Source organism: Nesoenas mayeri (genome assembly GCF_963082525.1).
Source record: "Nesoenas mayeri genome assembly, chromosome: 2".
Lineage (NCBI taxonomy): Eukaryota > Metazoa > Chordata > Aves > Columbiformes > Columbidae > Nesoenas > Nesoenas mayeri.
Genome location: NC_137543.1, coordinates 56354275 through 56372867, shown reverse-complemented (window position 1 = coordinate 56372867; position 18593 = coordinate 56354275). Strand labels below are relative to the sequence as shown.

Below are 18593 nucleotides of genomic sequence, written 5' to 3'. Positions count from 1 at the left end.
GTCTCGGGAATGCAGGGGAAGAGCCCCGGGAGTGGAAAGGCAGTTCCACAGATTCTTAAATTTCAGCAGCTTGCGAATTAAAGCGTATGGTAGCAAATGCATCATCGCCCTTTAGATTTTTTGCTTGTCTTTGTGTGTCATTTTGGATTTGTCAAGGATGAGAAGAAAAGAATTAAGAACCTGCTGCTCCAGAAACGGTATAAGGCAAATTACCATGCACTTGGGCCAGCGCAGCAGGGGACTGGTGGCAGAAAGCTGAGCAATTCAAGCTCCTCCTTGTAGGAAAAGGGCGGCCTACAACAAATAAGGTGCTTGCGCAATAGAGCAGCCAGTCTGTAGTACTTACACCAACACTGAGCGTTGGGACAAGCACTTTAACAGCCACAGTGATGCTTTCCCAAGTGACTTGTTCTGATGCACACTTGGTGCTGAAAAGCGAGGCCGAGGATGGAGTCTATCAGCCTAGCTTTTTGAAAAAGGTGTTAAACACATTTGGTCTATGTTGTTTGTCTTTCAGCACCTGCTTTGTGGTTGAAAGTTTCATTTTCAGAATGGAAATGCTTTAGCAGTGACCATATTTGCATTAAGTTAATAATACCACCACTTACTATTCCTGGTGCAAACACAAAATTAATTGTTAATTTTCTATGGACTAGGCTAAGTTTAATTGACTTGGGTCTTCTGTCTATTCTGACAGACCCTAAGTCTAGATCTGTTTTCTTTTCTTGTTTATCTTGTAGGACGTGGATGACTTTGGGATGAGAAGGACATAACACTCCTGTCATTTAGTTCACAAAAAATAATTGACGTTTTTAAAAATAAAAGGCTTGGACCGTTTCCTTCTAGAATAAATGACAAAACCTAATGGATTATAGTGCAAGAATTCTGCTTTGTTCTTTAAATTTCTAAGCTGCACCATGGCAGTGGATACCACAAGGCCAGCAAGGATGTCAGTCTACTTAGCAAAATATTTTCTAGGCCTTGTTTTGATTCAGAAAAAAACAGTAACAAACTCAGAGGAGGTGACTAATACCAGGAAGTTTTAAAGTTTGCTTAAAGTATGAAATGATGAAATTTTGCTTGATGAAATCCTTAACAGACATTTGTCAATACTTCTGCTGATTATTCTGCTTCTCAGTCACTCATTTCCTCCAACCTTGTATCTGCTTTGTCCTCATGTAAGATTAGTTTATTTAAGTGCAATAACCCTATAAACATATGTAGTATGATGTCAGTAGCAGGGAACTGAATTGCTCTGGATTTTCCTTAATTTTAGTGACATCTGGGTTTTAGAAATTCATGCTTTCTACTGTTGCCATGCTCAGCATAGCTTGATTTGGCTCCAGGACATTCCCTAGAGAGTTTCTATGCTGGAGCAGATGAATAAACATATTTACTGGTTAGATGTGTGTGCTGGTGAGATGTAGTAAGAACAGCTTTAACTTTGGGAAATAAAATCCACAGCTAACCATGGCACTGCGTTCTAGGGAGCATCTCAGACCGTCATAAAAGTGTGTTCTGTGTTTTCCCTTGAAAGGGGAAGTTTTAGTTGCTCAATAGGTCAACAGTAAAAGAGTCTATACCTTCTGCTGAAATTGGCTAGATATTATTCTGATGTAGAGCAGATGGTTTCTTCCCTTGTGTCTCAGATCTACTGCAATGCCTGGAGGTTTGCTATGATGAGGCTGCCACAGAGGCCTTTGAAGGGTCTATTTAACTCATGTTTTAAAAACAGGGCAGTGTGAATGACAGTGTAGTAGGTTGGATGCAGAAATACCCTCACTGAAGGCAGCTGTAGAAAATCACTGGCACAAGGAAATACTGTTGGAAAGCAGAGGGAAGTGCTCTCAATATTTTTCTAAGCAGGAGCAAGTAATCTCTCTTGAGTGATTTTTGAGTGGCATTTGGAAAATAAGCGACTCCATCTGGGTCAGGAAAATTTCCCCAACCTTCTCTTCATCCTGATGCTAGAATATTAGTAACATGATCACCAAAGGCTGAACTTGAGGGGCTAAAATATCAATGTAATGAACCCTTGTTTTTTTACAGATTCATACCAGCTATGTGGCTCATGCAGGTAGAAGATTTAAAACACAACTAAAAAGCCAGGAAGTGATACTTCTTAGAAAATCAGTGGCTGCAGCAAGTATTTTAAGACCATTCCAAATACTTTGCAAAACAAATACAGCTGCCTGTAAGGCCTATAAACAGATGGCAATATTTCTCTTTGTTGTTCTCCTAGTCTGTGGTGACTATTTTCTTAATACTGTTCTGAAGTTTTTTTCAAGCCTTCCCTTAGCCTAGACCTGCCAGGCAGTGTGAGCTCCCTCCTGTGAGCTGCTGGGTGCTTTTGAATGTCTGTTCACCTCCAAGCGGGTTGAAGCTGCTTCTCTGCCTTGCTGGATCAGATTCTCGGCTCATCTTTCATAACTGCCAAGGTCTTTCGTAACCTCTGATCTTTCATAACCCCAAACGGCAGCCAGTGTCTCTCTCATGCCTTTCGTAACCTACACACACGCCACGTGTTTAATCTCATCTGCTCCGTGTAGGCCCATCCCGGATGAACCTGAAATACTAGTGTTTCTCGGGTGCTTCATCTGCCTGAATCCTTCTGAGCCCTGATCAGATTCCTGTAGAGGTCGGGCTTCCTTCCCTGAGACAGCAAATGCTCAGCGAAGGGGAAAACCTGTTCTCTCTGACCTCAGAGCAGAAAGCGGTGCATAGTCGTGGATTTCCTTCTCTCCCAGGGTGTGAAGCCCTTGTGTGGCTCTGCTGGAGGTGGCAGCCTCCTTCACTCGCTCTCCTAAACCGCAGCGCAGCGTTCACGGAGATGGCTGCTCTGTGTGCCGCCTGGAGATCCCTGTCGCTGTCTGCTTGGTCCGCAGTGCAAAAAGCAGGGTCAGCCCAGAAGGGAAGCTGCTGCAGCCAAAATTGGTTTAATTACGCCTCAGCCAACAGTTTGCAGTCCTCTTCTTTGGGAGTAATTGCACACTGCAGGGATGCAATGAAATCAGTTGCAGTTTGCAGAGGGACAGTGACATCTCTCTATAGGTAGCTGGCAATTGACATGGAATCTGTAGATGTCTTCCAGTGCGGATCCTTGTCACTTTGTGGGTTTGATGGATGATCTCTTAATAGGGAATTAAATGGGAAAGCAAGTGGCCAACAGCTTTAATAAAATACGGGGGGGGAGGGGGGGAGGCGGGGAGGGAAGAAGAAGGAAGTAATCTTTTCAAATTATTAGCCTCAGTGCGAAAGAGCATTTCCTCAGCATGACAGCCACAGGCTTACTGCACTGTTATTAAAGCACTTCAGTGGGAATCCATGCGGATGGTCTTTTTACACAGCATAGGATTATGTTGGATTAGTCATATAAAATTGTTGTTTACTGTCTCTAGCCCTTTTCCCTGGAGCTTTTATCAGTGTCTCACAAAGAATGGAGTTTGAGTCTGCCTTTAAGAGGTAACCCAGATGACAAGCTTTTTGTTTGTGCAAACTGCTACAATATTGTAATAGTTTAGTGCAATTGTAGTGCTGCAGTGAGAGATTTTATGGCTGATAAAAGAGGATGTTTGGCCCAGATTTTTGTTTTGCCTTTTGGGTATACAGGAGGAGAAGGTAAATCATAAGGAGATGCACTCTGTTCTTGCTGGACTCCCTAGAAGAGCTGTGCTGACCCCACTTCTGCTTCGTCAGAGACAATCAGAAATTACTAACCCTATTTCATGATGCTCATTGATGACATAGCCCTTGATTAATGCACCATTCTAAGTGGTGTATTCGGTGTTTCTTGTGTTCCTTTTCTGTCATGCAGTCATATTCTGACCACCTTTCTCCTCTACATCCAGAAGGCCCAGGAATCGCTGCTTGGACGCCCTCTGCATTTTCCCTCCTGCCACAAACTAAGGCAAGATAGTCTCAGACATGCAGGGCAGGAGTCTCCTGTCAGATCTGCCCTGGGGGTTGGCTAACCTGGAAATTGACATTTTTGCCTTCAAGGTCTGACAGGCAGCTCTACTGCTAAAATAGTGTCCTTCAGTGTTTTCTGGCGTTTTCAGACTGGCTCTGTCGTCCTGGGGAATTTTCCCTTCCAGGAGGTACTACTGCGAGAGCTGTCCTAGGGTGCAAGTACCTTTTGTTCTCCGCCGAGAGATGTTTTTCTTCTCTGCAGAAAGTTCTGTGGACAAGGTAATACAGTACCAAGCTATTACTCTTTTTTCCTAGACTGTGTCTGTGGGTATAGAATAATATGTGATACAGGTCTTTTTCCCTGGCTTTGAAGGAAGAAGTGGTAGACTCTGTCTGCAACGTGCATGCCAGTGTTTTTTAACATTATCCACTGGAAATACTAAAAATAATGTGCTCCCCACCCTGCAAAAGCTAACCGATATTATAACCTGATATTTCTGTCACTGAAAGCAATACAGAACTTCTGTCAGTGTGCTGTGGCAGGGATCCCTGTAGCCTAGTTTGGCTTAATAAATATTACCTCTGTTCGGTTTTGTCAGCCTTAAGATTAAATTGATTTCCTCCTCTGTATTATGAGAAAATATTTCTTATTTCTAATTTGGCAAACAGTCATCTTAAATCCAGTCAGGTCATGGTGTGTTTCACCTTGATATGCAGGAAATATTTGTGTTTGGAATTGAATTCCGAACTTTTGCAGTTACCTGTCCTCTGTGGTTGTGCCAAGGCTTCTGTTTCAGGGAAGGCACCTGAACACAAGTGGGATTATTACTTCCTGACCTGAGCTCAAAACAAGATGGAGAAAGGGCCTTTTTCTCCCGTTGGCCATTTTGTTCAAGATCTTTCTGTGATTTTTCAGCTGCTTGTTTGTTTGTGAGACTGGCAGCACTGATGGTGGCAAAGAATGAAACAGGCAGAAAGATGGCTTGAGGCTTGCCATCTTCTGCCCCGAAAGGGACTCAGGAGTCGTTGCTGACATAGCTTGTGGATGGAATAAAAGAGAGATTAGTCTGGAGCAGGTGAAGTTTTTATGCTTTTTTGCAAAGGCAGGTAGATTTTCACAGCAGGATTTTAACTCCTGGAAAATCTCATGAGGATAGCAAGTCTCTGAGGATTGAAAGGACACATACTGCGCTTTAATCTGCATGGAAGAAAGGCTACACTTGGACTTACTGTAGGGTTGCATCAAGTAATCCCATGCTCATATGTTTTCTGACAAATGGAATCAATGATTTTGGTGCACATGTAGCTGTTTGGCAGTAAGTAGCAGGCTCCGCACTGCTGGAATCGATGACATTTTCATTTATGTGTGCCAGCACATGAATTTGTTTGTACCAAGCTGAGCTAGAAACAGAAGTGCAAAGAAGAAAGAACATGTTCAACAAATGAACTGAATAATAGTGTAAGGAAATTCTCCTGCAGTAATTGTTTACAGTGGAAAACAAGTATCTTTGTGACATTTCATGCATTTACTGCCACAGAGAAGTTTTAAAAAAATCATGTATTGTTAGTATCTCTGGAAGATGAACGTGTTTCCCAGTCAAGTACTCAAAAGTCTTTTATCATTTGTATAAAATGTGGTTTATGTATACATGCAGGCTAACATTATCTTTTGATTTTTGTATTCTTCAAAATCTGATGTCCAGTGCTACCAGCCTTGGGCCATTTTTACCGATCTTTTGAGTATCTTTAATTGATGGGAATGGAAGTCCTAATGAGCCTTCTACATTCTTTATAAGATACTATTCCTGATATTCAAGTGGCCTTGCCTTGCATGGTATTAAGCAATTATGACTACTCCTGACATTCCCAATATTGAGGAAAAAATTGTTATCCTGCTCGTGCTGTGTACAGTGAGATACTGGTATGTGGGGTCTGCTGGGTTCCACTGTGCTAATCTTTCTCCACCCCACTGTCCTGTACTACAGTTCCCCTTTGTCACTTTAAAATTTATTTCTGAAGTGGTCATTCTACAAAATTTTGCAAAATATCGATATTATTATGTCAGAGTGTGTTCTTTTCTAAATGAGAATAATTTCTAAAATAGAATCATTGAAATGTTGGCCTAAAAGGGGCTTTAAAGTGAAGTCTTTGTCTACTTGCTGAATGTCAGTATGCTGTGCATATTGGATATACCTGTGTCCAAAGTCACGCCTGATCAGCTGTTTCTCTGATCCACTTGTTAAAAGCTCTAGTGAGGGAGATCTCTGTGTATTTTTCTTCTTTGATATTAAGAAAATTTTCCCTGTCATCCAACTGATATAACCTCTGTTGGAAAGTAACTTTATTCTTGCCCATCTTCTTCTGGAGGACACAGGAAACAATTATGGCTGTCCTTTTCAATAATAAAAGATGAAGTCAGTTAAAATGATTCTTGGCAGTCTCAGTTTTTTGGACTAAACAAACACAGTTATTTCAGCCCTTCCTGATATGCTGTATTTTCTTCCTCATGGAATTTTTATTCCTGTTTTCTAGACTCCTCAGGACCTCACCTGAGATATTGTTTGTGCTGGACAAACCAGAATAGAACTGAGTAATTACCTCTCAGGATATTGCTATTCCATCTGAAAACAGGATCTCCCTTTTTCTGCAGCACCATTGCGTTGCTCGATAGTATTATACCTCCCAAATTTATTTTATTTTTTTTACTGCTACTGTAGCTAGTTACATCCAGCCGTCTCTTTATCAAGAAGTGACTTCCTGGTTTTCATACTATGAACTGTCAGTTGCTAATTTATTCAGTGTTAGTTGCTGATTAAAGTAGCAATTTTGTTGCCAGGCTATTTGGGGACAAGGTGACTCCTCATGGGCCCCAAGAATTAGCAGTGTTGTGTGGCTGCTTCAGCAGTTATGGAACCAATACAGAAATCTTGGCAGATAGAGAGGATTTCTGGCAGCAGTGGGCAGCACAGGCACATCGTTCCCTCCCACATGCTCTCGGATTGTCAGCAGCGTCATAGCTTGGATCTCACGTATATTCAGCTCAGCACAATGGCTTTTACCTTGCACTGTGACCTGTGTGCAGAGTGCAGGGGGTCAGCCAGATGAGTGGCAGGCTGATCCAGGTTGATGGTGGAGCACGAGGGATGCTGCGGTTGCACCCTGGAGCTGAAGGTGCACGCCCCACCTCCCTTCATCTGGTTACGTTTACAGTACGCGGGGTGCCTTGTACTGTGTTAGGTAAGTTGTAAACCTGTGGTAGGCAGCAGTGACCTGCTGCTGTCTCTTCCTGGGCATGAATGGTTCCTTGCAAAAATTGCCAGGCCCTGCCATCAGGTGAGCTACATGGTCAAGGGGGAGGGGCCGGTGGTATCTGGCAACATTTTATCAAAAAAAAAAAGATGGCAACATGTCATGGGCTGTAAGTAACAAGAGAAGCAACATTTTATACAAAGACAGAGAGCAAAAGACTCTGATTTGAGACCTAGAGAGACAGAAACAGGAAAGGTTTTGAACTGCTGATACCAGGCAACAGAGGGCAGCAGTAATCACTGCTTTGGGTCAGTCTTGCTGTGATGGATGATCTTGTGGCTGTGGATACCTTCTACTGGCATGTTATCTGTTATGGTCCAGTCTGCCGCGAGGGTGAAATGTTTTTGCCCTGCCTGTATGCCCTCCAGCCTGCTCTGCCAAAAATACCTGCAAAATACGGAAAAAAAAAAAGAAGAAAGACAAAACCCAGCAAATAGCAGTAATACCAAGTACCACAAACACTAAGACACAACCCATCCTGCACTGCGTGGTTGTACCTTGGACAGCCTGTTGTGATGGGAGCAAGAGATGCAGAATACACTGTTGTAGAGATACGTGACTTGGTGTGTGTTGAGGTAGAAATGTCCCCATGCAGGTCTGTAATTGGCAGCGTTCTCAATTCTAAACACTCAGTTGCCGCTAGTCACGGAAAATTAACTTGTGAATAAAACTAAGGACAACGTGAAAGAGATGGGCTGGAACTGGGTGTTCTTAGGCTGTCGTCAGAGGCCGCAGCAAAGCCAGTTCTGGAACCCCACAGCTGGCTCAGAGTCCTGTGTCACCGGCCGCCGCAGGCTGGGCAGGAGATCTCTGCCTCACGGGCGGCGAAACGCACCGGGCCAGCCCTGGGGCGAGCCCTTCCCAGGCGCGGCACTGCCCGCCTGCCTCGCACTCCAGCCGTGCCTCTCCCGAACTGGGAGGAGTGGCTGGCACGCCAGAAGGCTGTGCTGCCATCCAGCGAGACCTGGACAGGCTGGAGAGTTGGGCAGGGAAAAACATAATGAAATATAACAAGGGCAAGTGTAGAGTCTTGCATCTGGGCAGGAACAACCCCAGGTTCCAGTATAAGTTGAGGAACGACCTGTTAGAGAGCAGTGTAGGGGAAAGGGACCTGGGGGTCCTGGTGGACAGCAGGATGACCATGAGCCAGCACTGTGCCCTTGTGGCCAAGAAGGCCAATGGCATCTTGGAGTGTACTAGAAGAAGGGTAGTTAGTAGGTCGAGAGAGGTTCTGCTCGCTCTCTACTCTGCCCTGGTGAGACCGCATCTGGAATATTGTGTCCAGTTCTGGGCCCCTCAGTTCCAGAAGAACAGGGAACTGCTGGAGAGGGTCCAGCGCAGGGCAACAAAGATGATTAAGGGAGTGGAGCATCTCCCTTATGAGGAAAGGCTGAGGGAGCTGGGGCTCTTTAGTTTGGAGAAGAGGAGACTGAGGGGTGACCTTATTAATGTTTATAAATATGTAAAGGGTGAGTGTCATAAGAATGGAGCCAGGCTCTTCTCGGTGACAACCAATGATAGGACGAGGGGCAGTGGGCGCAAACTGGAACACAGGAGGTTCTACTTAAATTTGAGAAGAAACTTCTTCTCAGTGAGGGTGCCAGAGCACTGGAACAGGCTGCCCAGGGAGGTTGTGGAGTCTCCTTCTCTGGAGACATTCAAAACCCACCTGGACACCTTTCTGTGTAACCTCATCTAGGTGTTCCTGCTCCAGCGAGGGGATTGGACTGGATGATCTTTCAAGGTCCCTTCCAATCCCAAACATACTGTGATTCTGTGGGGGCGCGGCGGGCGGTTCGAGCGCCTCCGTTTCCCTGGCAACGGGGGGGCCTTTGACTCAGTGTGGTCGCTCGCCCATGACGTCTACTGTACGGCGCCTGTGCGGATGGGTTTTGGTGGCCAGACGCCTGCCCGAGCGGCGGTGGCAGGCAGTGAATAGGGCAGCTAGGCGAGGTCCTTCCGCGGCGCGGTCGCCGCGGGCGATGGGCGGATTTGTGGCGGCCATACGGGCGCCATGGCGTTGCCCTCTGTGCACAAGTGCTTGCGAGTGAGTGGGGACCGCGGTAGTGCCGGCCCGCGGGGTCGCCGTCCGTCCGTCCGTCCGTCCGTCCGTCCGTCCGGCGGTTTTTCTTGCTGCTCCGCCGCTCTGCCTTCTCTGGACAGAGCATCGGTCGATTGCGTCGGTGTTACTGAACAACCCGTGGGTCAGGGCAATGTGGGCAGGTGCATTTGGGTCGTAGACGAAGCGATAGGCATCATTCTATGGTGCCGGGCGGGGTTCAGCAAACCTGCACGCAAGAAACTCTGCTAGTGCGGCTGTCGTTTGCTCTTTTGGCTCTGGTGGGCTTAAAACAGCAATAACAACAAATCCTAGAATACCAGGTTGGAAGTGACCGCACAGATCGTCTGGTCCAACCTTTATTGGCCCAACAGCCTGCCCAGCTGAAACTAGAAAGTGCCTGAGCTTAGTTGCAGAGGTGGTGTTTAGAGTTTATAACTGAAAGTTTGTTTTGTCCCTTTGCAATTTATTTTTTTTAATACAAAACCAGTTCACCTTATCATTCACTAATGAATTATGAATTACGTTAGAAGCCTTTAATAGATGTGTTAAAAAAGCTGTGTGTTAGTCAATTCTTCATAAAGTTTGAAGCCAGTTATTTTTCCAGTCCTTTTCCTTTATGTATTTATATAGTTCAAGGTAACCATAGTAAAACTTTTGGGAGGTAATTTTAATTTGAAATATTATCAGCTCAATTAACGCTTGATTTGAAAAAGTTGCTTGATTTTTCTTTTTCAATTCTCTTCCTTTTCAGCTCAGTGATGAAAATGAACAGTTAGTCAAGAAGCTGAAAAAACTACACATGAGAAATAAGGATCTAGAAAAGAATCTGGGTCAGATCCAAGAAAAACTGCATCTGCAGCAGTTAATGCATGACTATGTCACAAGCAGAGAGTAAGAATTGTCAAACTTTTCTTTTTACATCAAAAGAAGTGCAGTATTTCAGGACTTTTACCCTTATATTCTTCAGATGGCCCAGGCCTCGTGTGTTCTCCATATTTTGAGGGGCTGCCGTTGAACAGGATTGGGGGATGGAGAACACTGGAAGTGTGTAAAGAAACAAAGGATGGCTGGGGCAACTTGGACAAAATTCCTTGTTTTAGTGAAATAAACAGTTTTAATATCAATAAGTAGTACCCCTGCTTAGCCAACATGCTGTTTTAGACTATTTTTCCACCAAACATAAGTAACATAGTTAAATTGCATCAATGCTGTTTAGGAGATTCAGAAACTGTGACCTTAGGACCTGAAAAGCCATAGTGGTAGTGTTTTGGAGAAAGTCCTGCCAGGATTTAAGTAACTGTTTGCAAAAATTTGAAGTTGAAATTTTGGTATGTTTATGATCCTGCATGGAAGTCTCTATTGTCAAATCAAACTGAAAAGTAATTTAGCCTTTTTCAGTTGCTTTGTTTGATCCAATTAAGATCGTAAAATCTAATTTTATTAAGCTGTTGTGTTTGTTTTAATGAAGTGTTCAAGTTCAGACAGAAACCCAATTATGGCATAAGGGTGGATACAGCAAGGATCTTAATCTAGAGAATGACAATGTCAGGTGAGTTCTTCGAAAATGGTTCTTTACAGAATTAAATATTCTTCTGTGTAGGGTAGAATGTGTTGTTCCTGGTTAAACCAGTTGAATTTTTGTTAACTTTTATGGAAGCTGCTTTCAGCCTTTGAAACAATGGAAAACAATTTACATTTTTAAAAGGAAATACTAAATCTTAGATTAAACTTGAAAATAGCACTAAACAAAGAACGAAACTGATTTCTTTCTCAAATCTTTCACTGATAAAAATTGGATGAGCTGGGGAAGCTCCTTCATGCTTGTGTGCACACACACAATACTTTTTGTATATTTTTAACCTATAATTATGAAACTTCCCTTTGCCTTTGCTTTTCGCTTTCCTCCTTTACAGTGTTCCAGACTCTCTTTGCAAATTACACAGGAAGGCTGGGTGTCTGGCTCAGGGCGTGCATCGGGTAACTAATTAGATCCTTATGTGGAAGAAGTCTGAGTTACTCTTTGAATCTAGTGCTGGACCTGCTTTGTATTAGGTTGTACACAGATAACCTGACTTAGCTTGTTTTCTAGCGTCTATTTGCATGTTATTTTACCAAGTTGTTCTGTATTATAGTGTTACTCATCCTGCTGGTGGCGCGCAGGCATGACTTAGTATGAATGCCAGCTCTTATTAGAATTCCTAATAAAACAGGAAAAATGTTCATGTTCATCAGTTGCATTATGGGCCTGATATATGTAGATTGAATGCTATGAAATATGGTAGGAAATGAGTGTAACAGAACTTGATGCAAGGCAAAATAAACCAGATTTGGGATATTATCTTTCTATTGGTTTTACCCACTCACACTCGTTATCTTATAGAATTAATTCACTCATATCCTCACACCCGCACACTCAGGAGCAATGAGATGTTTTGTGCAACACAAAGCTGGGGACGCTGCCTCAGGAGTCCTCATTGTGGGTTCTTGATTGGTGGCAAGAAAGTAGTTCCTGGACAAGCTTTTTTATGTACTTCAGGAGTGGTCTTCTGCTATTCCTGTTGTGCCGTCAGGGAGAAGAATGATCTGTGTGACATGCTGCAAAGTTGTTGCCACCCTCCTGTTGCGAATGTCTGGGTCTTCCATCAATGAGTCATTTGTACTGAGGTTTAATCAGAGTTCTGACCATGTGGGCTGGACAAAAACAACCGGGTCCTCAGTCTGGCTGTGTGAAAGGGATTCTTTGCTGTCCATACAGACCATTCTTTTAACTCTTACTTTGCTGTTTTTTTTCTGTTGCTTTCTGTATTGCAGGTCACATTTCATTCACACTCATCCTAAATATTTCTGTGACAAGTCTTTACAGTAGAGCTACAGTCCAAGTGATCTCTATGGGGTGTCTAATACTTTTATCACAAAGGATCCACATTTTGTTAGCTTTTGTATTTTATTGCACTTTATGCATTTCTTCTGTTTTAGACTACTTCAGATGTATAATGAGCTACAGAAACGTTATGTTAAAGAAATCAAAACAAACCAGGAGCAAAGTGAAGCAATTAAAAATCTCACTGTAAGTAGATGGTGTCAGATAGCCAACTATAAGCTTTTAGGGAGGCTGAAAAGTAATTCTTACATTTGTAAAATGAGACTATGTTTTTCTTTTCATACTCATCTTTGTTTCCCATGCCATTGTGATAATGGAAAATAGTCTCTAGTTCCCTTTGAAAGTGAACTCTGTCACTGCTAAGTCTGTAGCTGAAAGCTGCGTCCCCTTCCCTTGTTTTTTTCTTTACTCATGTACATACCTACCCCTTTCAGCCACATATGCATGTTCTGACCTGTCTTGCACCAGCACTGATATTTTTCTGTATGTGTCGTGAGCTGATTTATTTTAGAAATCCAGCAGTAAGGTAACCAAACGAAGTCAAACAGTCTTCTACTAGGTAGCAAGATCTGTTGCCTTGCTGTGCAAAGAAACTGGCATCATAACGGGAGCAGAGGTAGGGTTGCACGGCCAGGAGTGGTTCAAGAAGCTTCAAGTGGGTATTGCCTCGTTAGGCATTGGTTATGCATTACAGCTGACCAGTCTAATTAATGTCCTCCTAGGAGTCTGTAGCATGTGATATATTTGCTTGTAAATTAATATTCATTATGCTTTGGATTATGTGTACTTTTTCTTAAAGTTGGCACTTGCTACCATAAAAGTACGCTTTATTGTGCAGAAAGGTTTCCTATTTTTGTGCATGTACTTTTCTACTGTCTGGTGAGCATGTGCTCAGTAGCAGATTTTTTTAAAAACACTTTTGACGTATGCAAGACTTCACTTGCTGTATTTTTTTCTCCTTCCAGATCCTTTGGGTGAATGTAGTTTTAAGTCAGCAACTGAAAGCTCTAGGTTTACGTTCAGGATCTGTTTCCAGTTATATTCAGCTGAACTGTGTTCTGTGCATTTTTTTAAAAAATTAGTTTCTTCACAGATTAAAATTCATGAGCTAGAGCATAATCTTCGAGAGCAGAAGCAAAGAATTGAGCAACTGGAAAGTAAAAGAGTTTCTTGGAAAGCTAGTGCTGTTTCTGGAAAAAGAAGTCGAACTCCAGAGGGAGAAGTAACATCTCACAGGGACATTTCTAAAAAGGAATCCTGTTGCAGTAAATATTTAGGTAATGGTACAGTTAATTTTGATGATGTTCCTTCCAGTATACCCATCAGAGAGCATGCATTTGTTTTCTGGTCCGGAGACACACTCCAGGTTATTTCTTCTACTTCAACCAGCCATATCTATTAACAAAATGTTTTTCATTTTTTGAAAACCTGTTATGTAAAAATGGGGTCTCGTAATCAATATCCTATTTATGGATCCAGCCTGGCATTTGTTTGTGATAAAAATAAATGTTTTCTGCTTTTCTCTTTTTCTGAAGTTGGTATGTTGCTATAATTATGGGTGGGAGTGCATGGCTGGATTTAGGACTATTTATTAGTTATTCTACTAAACTCTGCCTATGCAGATCCTTTAGGGATAATGTTTGCTGCTCCATTCTTTGATTTTCAGATACTGATACACAAAAGAACCTGGTTTTAGCTTTAAAATATGGTATGAACGCAGACAATACTGGCTTGAGCATGTTCTTTCTCACATAAATAAATCAATCCACAAGTTAAGGTGCTATCTGTTCTACTTCAAAGCACAAGAAAGAGGTTGGAGAGATCAAATAATGTAGGCTTAATTTTCAGGAACTGTGCTGACTGTGAGGGCTAATGTGACCGACTCTCTTGTGTAAGTCAGAGAAAGGTAATCAAAGCATGTGATGTATGTTGTGTGGATTTTAAAGTAATCTCACATTCTAAGAAACTGGCAGATTCAGATTATCCAATTGACAGGCCCTATTATCTTTCATAGAACCTGGGAGTGTGCTTGGCTGATTTTAAAGAATAAATCACTTTATGAAAAATGTACTTTAAAAAGCTGAACCATAATTTTCTAATATCACAAAACGTAGGCAGCTCTTTAGCTGTAATATGATTCATATGCGGGGGAGGTTGACTGTAATGGTTGAAGAATGTATTTTTCTATTTGAATATAGAGCTATTGTTGAAGGAGATTAAAAAGCTGAAGAAAGAAAATGAAAAGTTGTCTACAGAAAGGAGAGCACTAAAAAATGAATTAGCTGGATTAGACAAGGTAATTTATTTTAGGACAAGTTTAAGAATAGGCGACTTTTGAAAAACTAACTTTTGTGCCTGAACGAAAACTGGTCTTTAGGCTGAACTTACTCTGTTATCAAACAAAATACATAAGTCTATGGCATTCTGATAAAGACATGGAGATGAATGACTCCTTGGAATGTTAATGGCCTACAGTACTGCTTGGTTAGGGAAGAGGAATAGTGCAAATTTTGATTTATTTCTTTTTTAAAAACAACTGTGGATTTTCTCATGGATTTTTTTTTTTTAAATATCTGGGTAATTTGATTTCCTTCATGAGAGATTATTGGCCTCAGCTCGTTATGATCTTAAAATTGTATCTGCTGGTAACAGTCTTAATTCCTTCCAGCAGACATTTGCAGCAATAATAAAAGTGTATTTTTGAATGATCACTTCTGCTCCATGGTGTCAGTGAAAAGAAAGCCATTTCCTCTTGAACTTAAACATATTGAAGTTATGCCTCTGACAGAACTCGAAGCTTGGGGTTGGGGGCAGAGGGGAGGGCCTTGAAGTTTTTGTGATACATTGGTATGTGTAGAAAGTGAAAGTGTGAATAGTTGGTAATTCTTGAACTTATGTGAGAAGATGAATAGATCTGATCTGACTGTGGAGGACTCAGTTTAATGTACCCTGTTTTCCCAAAAATAATGCAGGGTCTTATATTAATTTTTGCTCCAAAATATTTTACTTTTTTACATGTATAGCTGCCTGGACACTATTTAAATTGACTTTATAATGAACTGTAACTAGGGCTTATTTTTGGAGTAGGGCTTATATTTCGAGCATCCTCAAAAATCCTGAGAAATCATGCTAGGGCTTATTTTTGGGTAGGTTTTATTTTCAGGGAAACAGGGTACTGATTTAAGATTTGTTTTCAGCAACAAATTGTTTTTTGCTTATTCTTCAAGTCTTGTGTTGAATTTTTTTTTAAATTTTTGAGAATCTGTTATCTTGCAATCCTTTCTCACAAACTAAATAATATGCTAGCTTTCATTGCAGGGGTAACAGGAAGAGATGGAGGTAGTTCATTGGATGTGAAACTTGTAGAACGTTGAGCTGCAGTGAGTTCTAGATCCCCATATTAGGGAGTCAGGTACAACTTGTGGCTGGAAGCTTAGTTTTTCAGAAGAGAAGTGTATAAACCTGAGCTTTTGGCTTTTTATCAGTGACTCTTTTAGGTAGTTTCAAGTCACTGTACGTTATTTAAGATGTATGTAGCTGTTCATGAAAATAAAAAGTCAGAAGAATAGGCAGGAGAATGTGTAACATGTAGATGGATATAAGTAGATACAGTGTTACTCTGGTAGATAGAACTATCCAAGGTTCATGTAATGAAGTCTTGGGCGATTACACTCTGGTCACTGTAGTTGTATTTCGTAACAACTTCTGACTTCACTTGCAAAAGACCAGAATTGCTCAGTAGACCTGAGTTACAGGAGCGAAACAAAACATAGTTCCATTTAAGCTATGGGCCTTCAATATTTTTAATGAATGAAGCTTATGAAGCTGGATTTATCTGCTAGTTGAATTAGGTATAGCTAGAACTACTTGTTAAGTTACACATTCTGGGATAGCAGCATTATGAAAGGATCAGTAAGAGAAAGTAAAATGACATAAGCTGAGATTAAAAAAGTTCAACAGGACTTGGTTTTTTTATGGCTTTCTTATGGGACTGGCTCTTTATGTTCTGTGTAGCCTTACATATTGCTCTTTTTCATTCCCTCTTTTGTTGTAAATTGTTTTTATCTGAGCCAGTTGAACCGGTTGGATAGAGCTATATGTTTTAGACTCTGCCAAGTTTAATGCATCTTAAATCTTATGCTTTTGAATGTGAAAAACTTTTAAGCATAGTAGTAAATAATGGATCCTATTCTGAAATAGGACATTCATTAACAAAATGTAATTGTACTTAAAGTTCTGAAGGGATACTAGCAATTTACAAAGTTCAGGTCTAAAACTATTTGATGTCTTTCTAGGTCTAAATATGGTATCCATTTTTCCATCTTAAAGTCTTTAGTGTTGTGTTCTTCAAATGGTAACATCATCCTTCTTAATTCACTCTCCTAATGTCTCTCCTTGCTTATTGTCCCTTTTCTATAATCTTGCAACTTTCAGATCTTCAAAGCTAATGATGTTTTGTGAGCTGCTGGCTCACTTGAGCATGTAGAGCTACATTTTTGCACAGATGAGTTTGACATTATTCCCTTGACACTTCGGACTGTTATTTTGTAGCTTCCTGATTAATCAACATTTTTCCCTTCTCTTAGTTGAGCCTTCCTATTATTGGTCTGTATTTCAGGCTCTAACATAATTTGAATTCTACTTGCGTTATATATTCAGGGCAAAGTTTTAAATTCTAACCTAGGGTTAGAGTTGATTGCTGTATCTCGCCATAGCTGTGTTTGCATAACTCAATCATATAAAAATACAGAAAATGTCTTTGAACTTAAAACAACTGAAATGCTGACTAGCTCTTCTTGAGAATGTTGTTGAAAGAAAACTTAAGGTGAATATTTTTGGGTTTTTCTAGGATTTTTTTGAAGAGGTAGAAGATCTAAAGCACGCTGTACAGGAATCTGTGAAACTGAATAATCAGTATGAAAAGTGCTTGAAACAAATAAGTGTAATGTATGGACTTCCTTTTACAGCACACTTGTAATACTGATTCCTTTAATGGCAAGTAGATTTTCCACATATTCTTTTATACTTACTGCAACGTTTAAACCTACCACATTTTGATAACATTATGGATTAAATATATGATCTCAACATGGCAAGCTGCCCTGAAGTCTTTTTGTATTGTGTGCCTTTGATTTTTGTTTATATGGCTTTTAAATAAAGCGTGGTCTGTATAACTTCAACTAAGTTTCAAAACCTCTCTCTTTCACACTCATAACATACATTCATTGTAGGAGGGGTTGTGGGTGTTTATGGGAATATGATAAAATCTTTGTATTTTAATTTGAAGAATTTCCCAATATGTCCTTTTCTGTAAACTATATAAAGGTGTGTAGATTGGGCAGCCTTTACAAATTTCAGCCCTTAACGATGTGCCAGTGCAGACAGAAATTAATTATGTCATTAAATTGTTACAGAGGATTTTCTTGAAAGTGCTAAATCACTGCTTGGAGTGTTTGTTTAATCACCATAATAAGTTAGAATTTGTAGGAGAAGGAAGGATTTAGGGTTTAGAATTGAAAAGAGTGTATTCAGAAAGATGGGTCGGAGAGCTGCCTTGCAGTAGCAAAACAAGAATTCATCAGCAGCTCTTATTTGATTGAAAAGTGAGGTATTTGAGGAGCTCTGGCATTTGAAGTGCTGAAAGGAAACTGGAGTGCACAGAGTCCCAGTTCACAAGGTAGAAATGTGGTGCTGCTTCAGAGAGCGTGAGCTCGGAATGGTGCGAGACAGCTCCCGTGTGCGAGTGCACCTTGCAGAAGGGAAACCTTGTGAGATTTGAACCTGAGCTTGTTTGTAACGACATTTTGCAAAAGTTTAACGTAGTTACATTATACAAATACATTTCCCTGGAAGAAGTTGTTGATCTGTACCATTGTGGCATCGCAGTGGGAGAACTGAGCGAAACCTTTATCACAAGGGTAGAAATGCTAAACTTATTTATAAGCTAATATAGCTTCTTTAGCTTCATAAAAACACTTGCATGCTCATTAGGGATAGGACTAGGATTGGGGCTCATGTATCCCACTTTGTTTGTTAGGACGATTTTGTGTAGTTGTAAATTAATAAATAAATTTGCCTCCAAGCATGTGGGGTGTTCGGAATTACATATTCACATAGTGAGAGAGAGAATCATAGAAGAGAGGTTAAAGCTCCAGAAGTAGTTGCTTTCTGCTCTGGCTACAGACCGTTGTGTCAGGTTTTCCTTGTTTCACTCTTGGCTCATTTGTAAATTAAAGCTGGATAAAGTTCTGAAAAGAGCTGGAAAAGGGGAGGGTTGCAAATTTGTGTTGCCAGTAAACTTGACGGATGGAAATAGGAAGAATAGCATGTATGATGGAAGTATTTGAAGTGCAAAAATGTATCTAATATTTGTTAGTAAACAAAATAAACATTAACACTGGAGATGGAAAGCATCAAATGTTTCTTTATTTG

The 18593-nt window shown here is 41.0% G+C and overlaps 1 protein-coding gene across 3 annotated transcripts; it reads left to right on the top strand.

Moving 5' to 3' along the window:
* Positions 1 to 9209: 9209 nt before the first annotated feature.
* LOC308037719 (uncharacterized protein) lies at positions 9210 to 17305 on the top strand. 3 transcript variants are annotated; one of them, XM_080339702.1, is made up of 7 exons: positions 9210 to 9265; positions 10032 to 10171; positions 10749 to 10829; positions 12257 to 12347; positions 13255 to 13438; positions 14360 to 14457; positions 17011 to 17305. In XM_080339702.1, the coding sequence occupies exons 1-7, from the start codon at positions 9233 to 9235 to the stop codon at positions 17137 to 17139; spliced, it is 756 nt and encodes a 251-aa protein (XP_080195828.1). In that variant the 5' UTR covers positions 9210 to 9232; the 3' UTR covers positions 17140 to 17305. The 3 variants fall into 3 exon arrangements, with proteins under 3 accessions (XP_080195828.1, XP_080195830.1, XP_080195829.1); XM_080339704.1 differs by lacking the exon at positions 17011 to 17305 and adding an exon at positions 14010 to 14067 and having other exon boundaries at positions 14360 to 14428; XM_080339703.1 differs by lacking the exon at positions 9210 to 9265 and adding an exon at positions 9284 to 9441.
* Positions 17306 to 18593: the final 1288 nt, after the last annotated feature.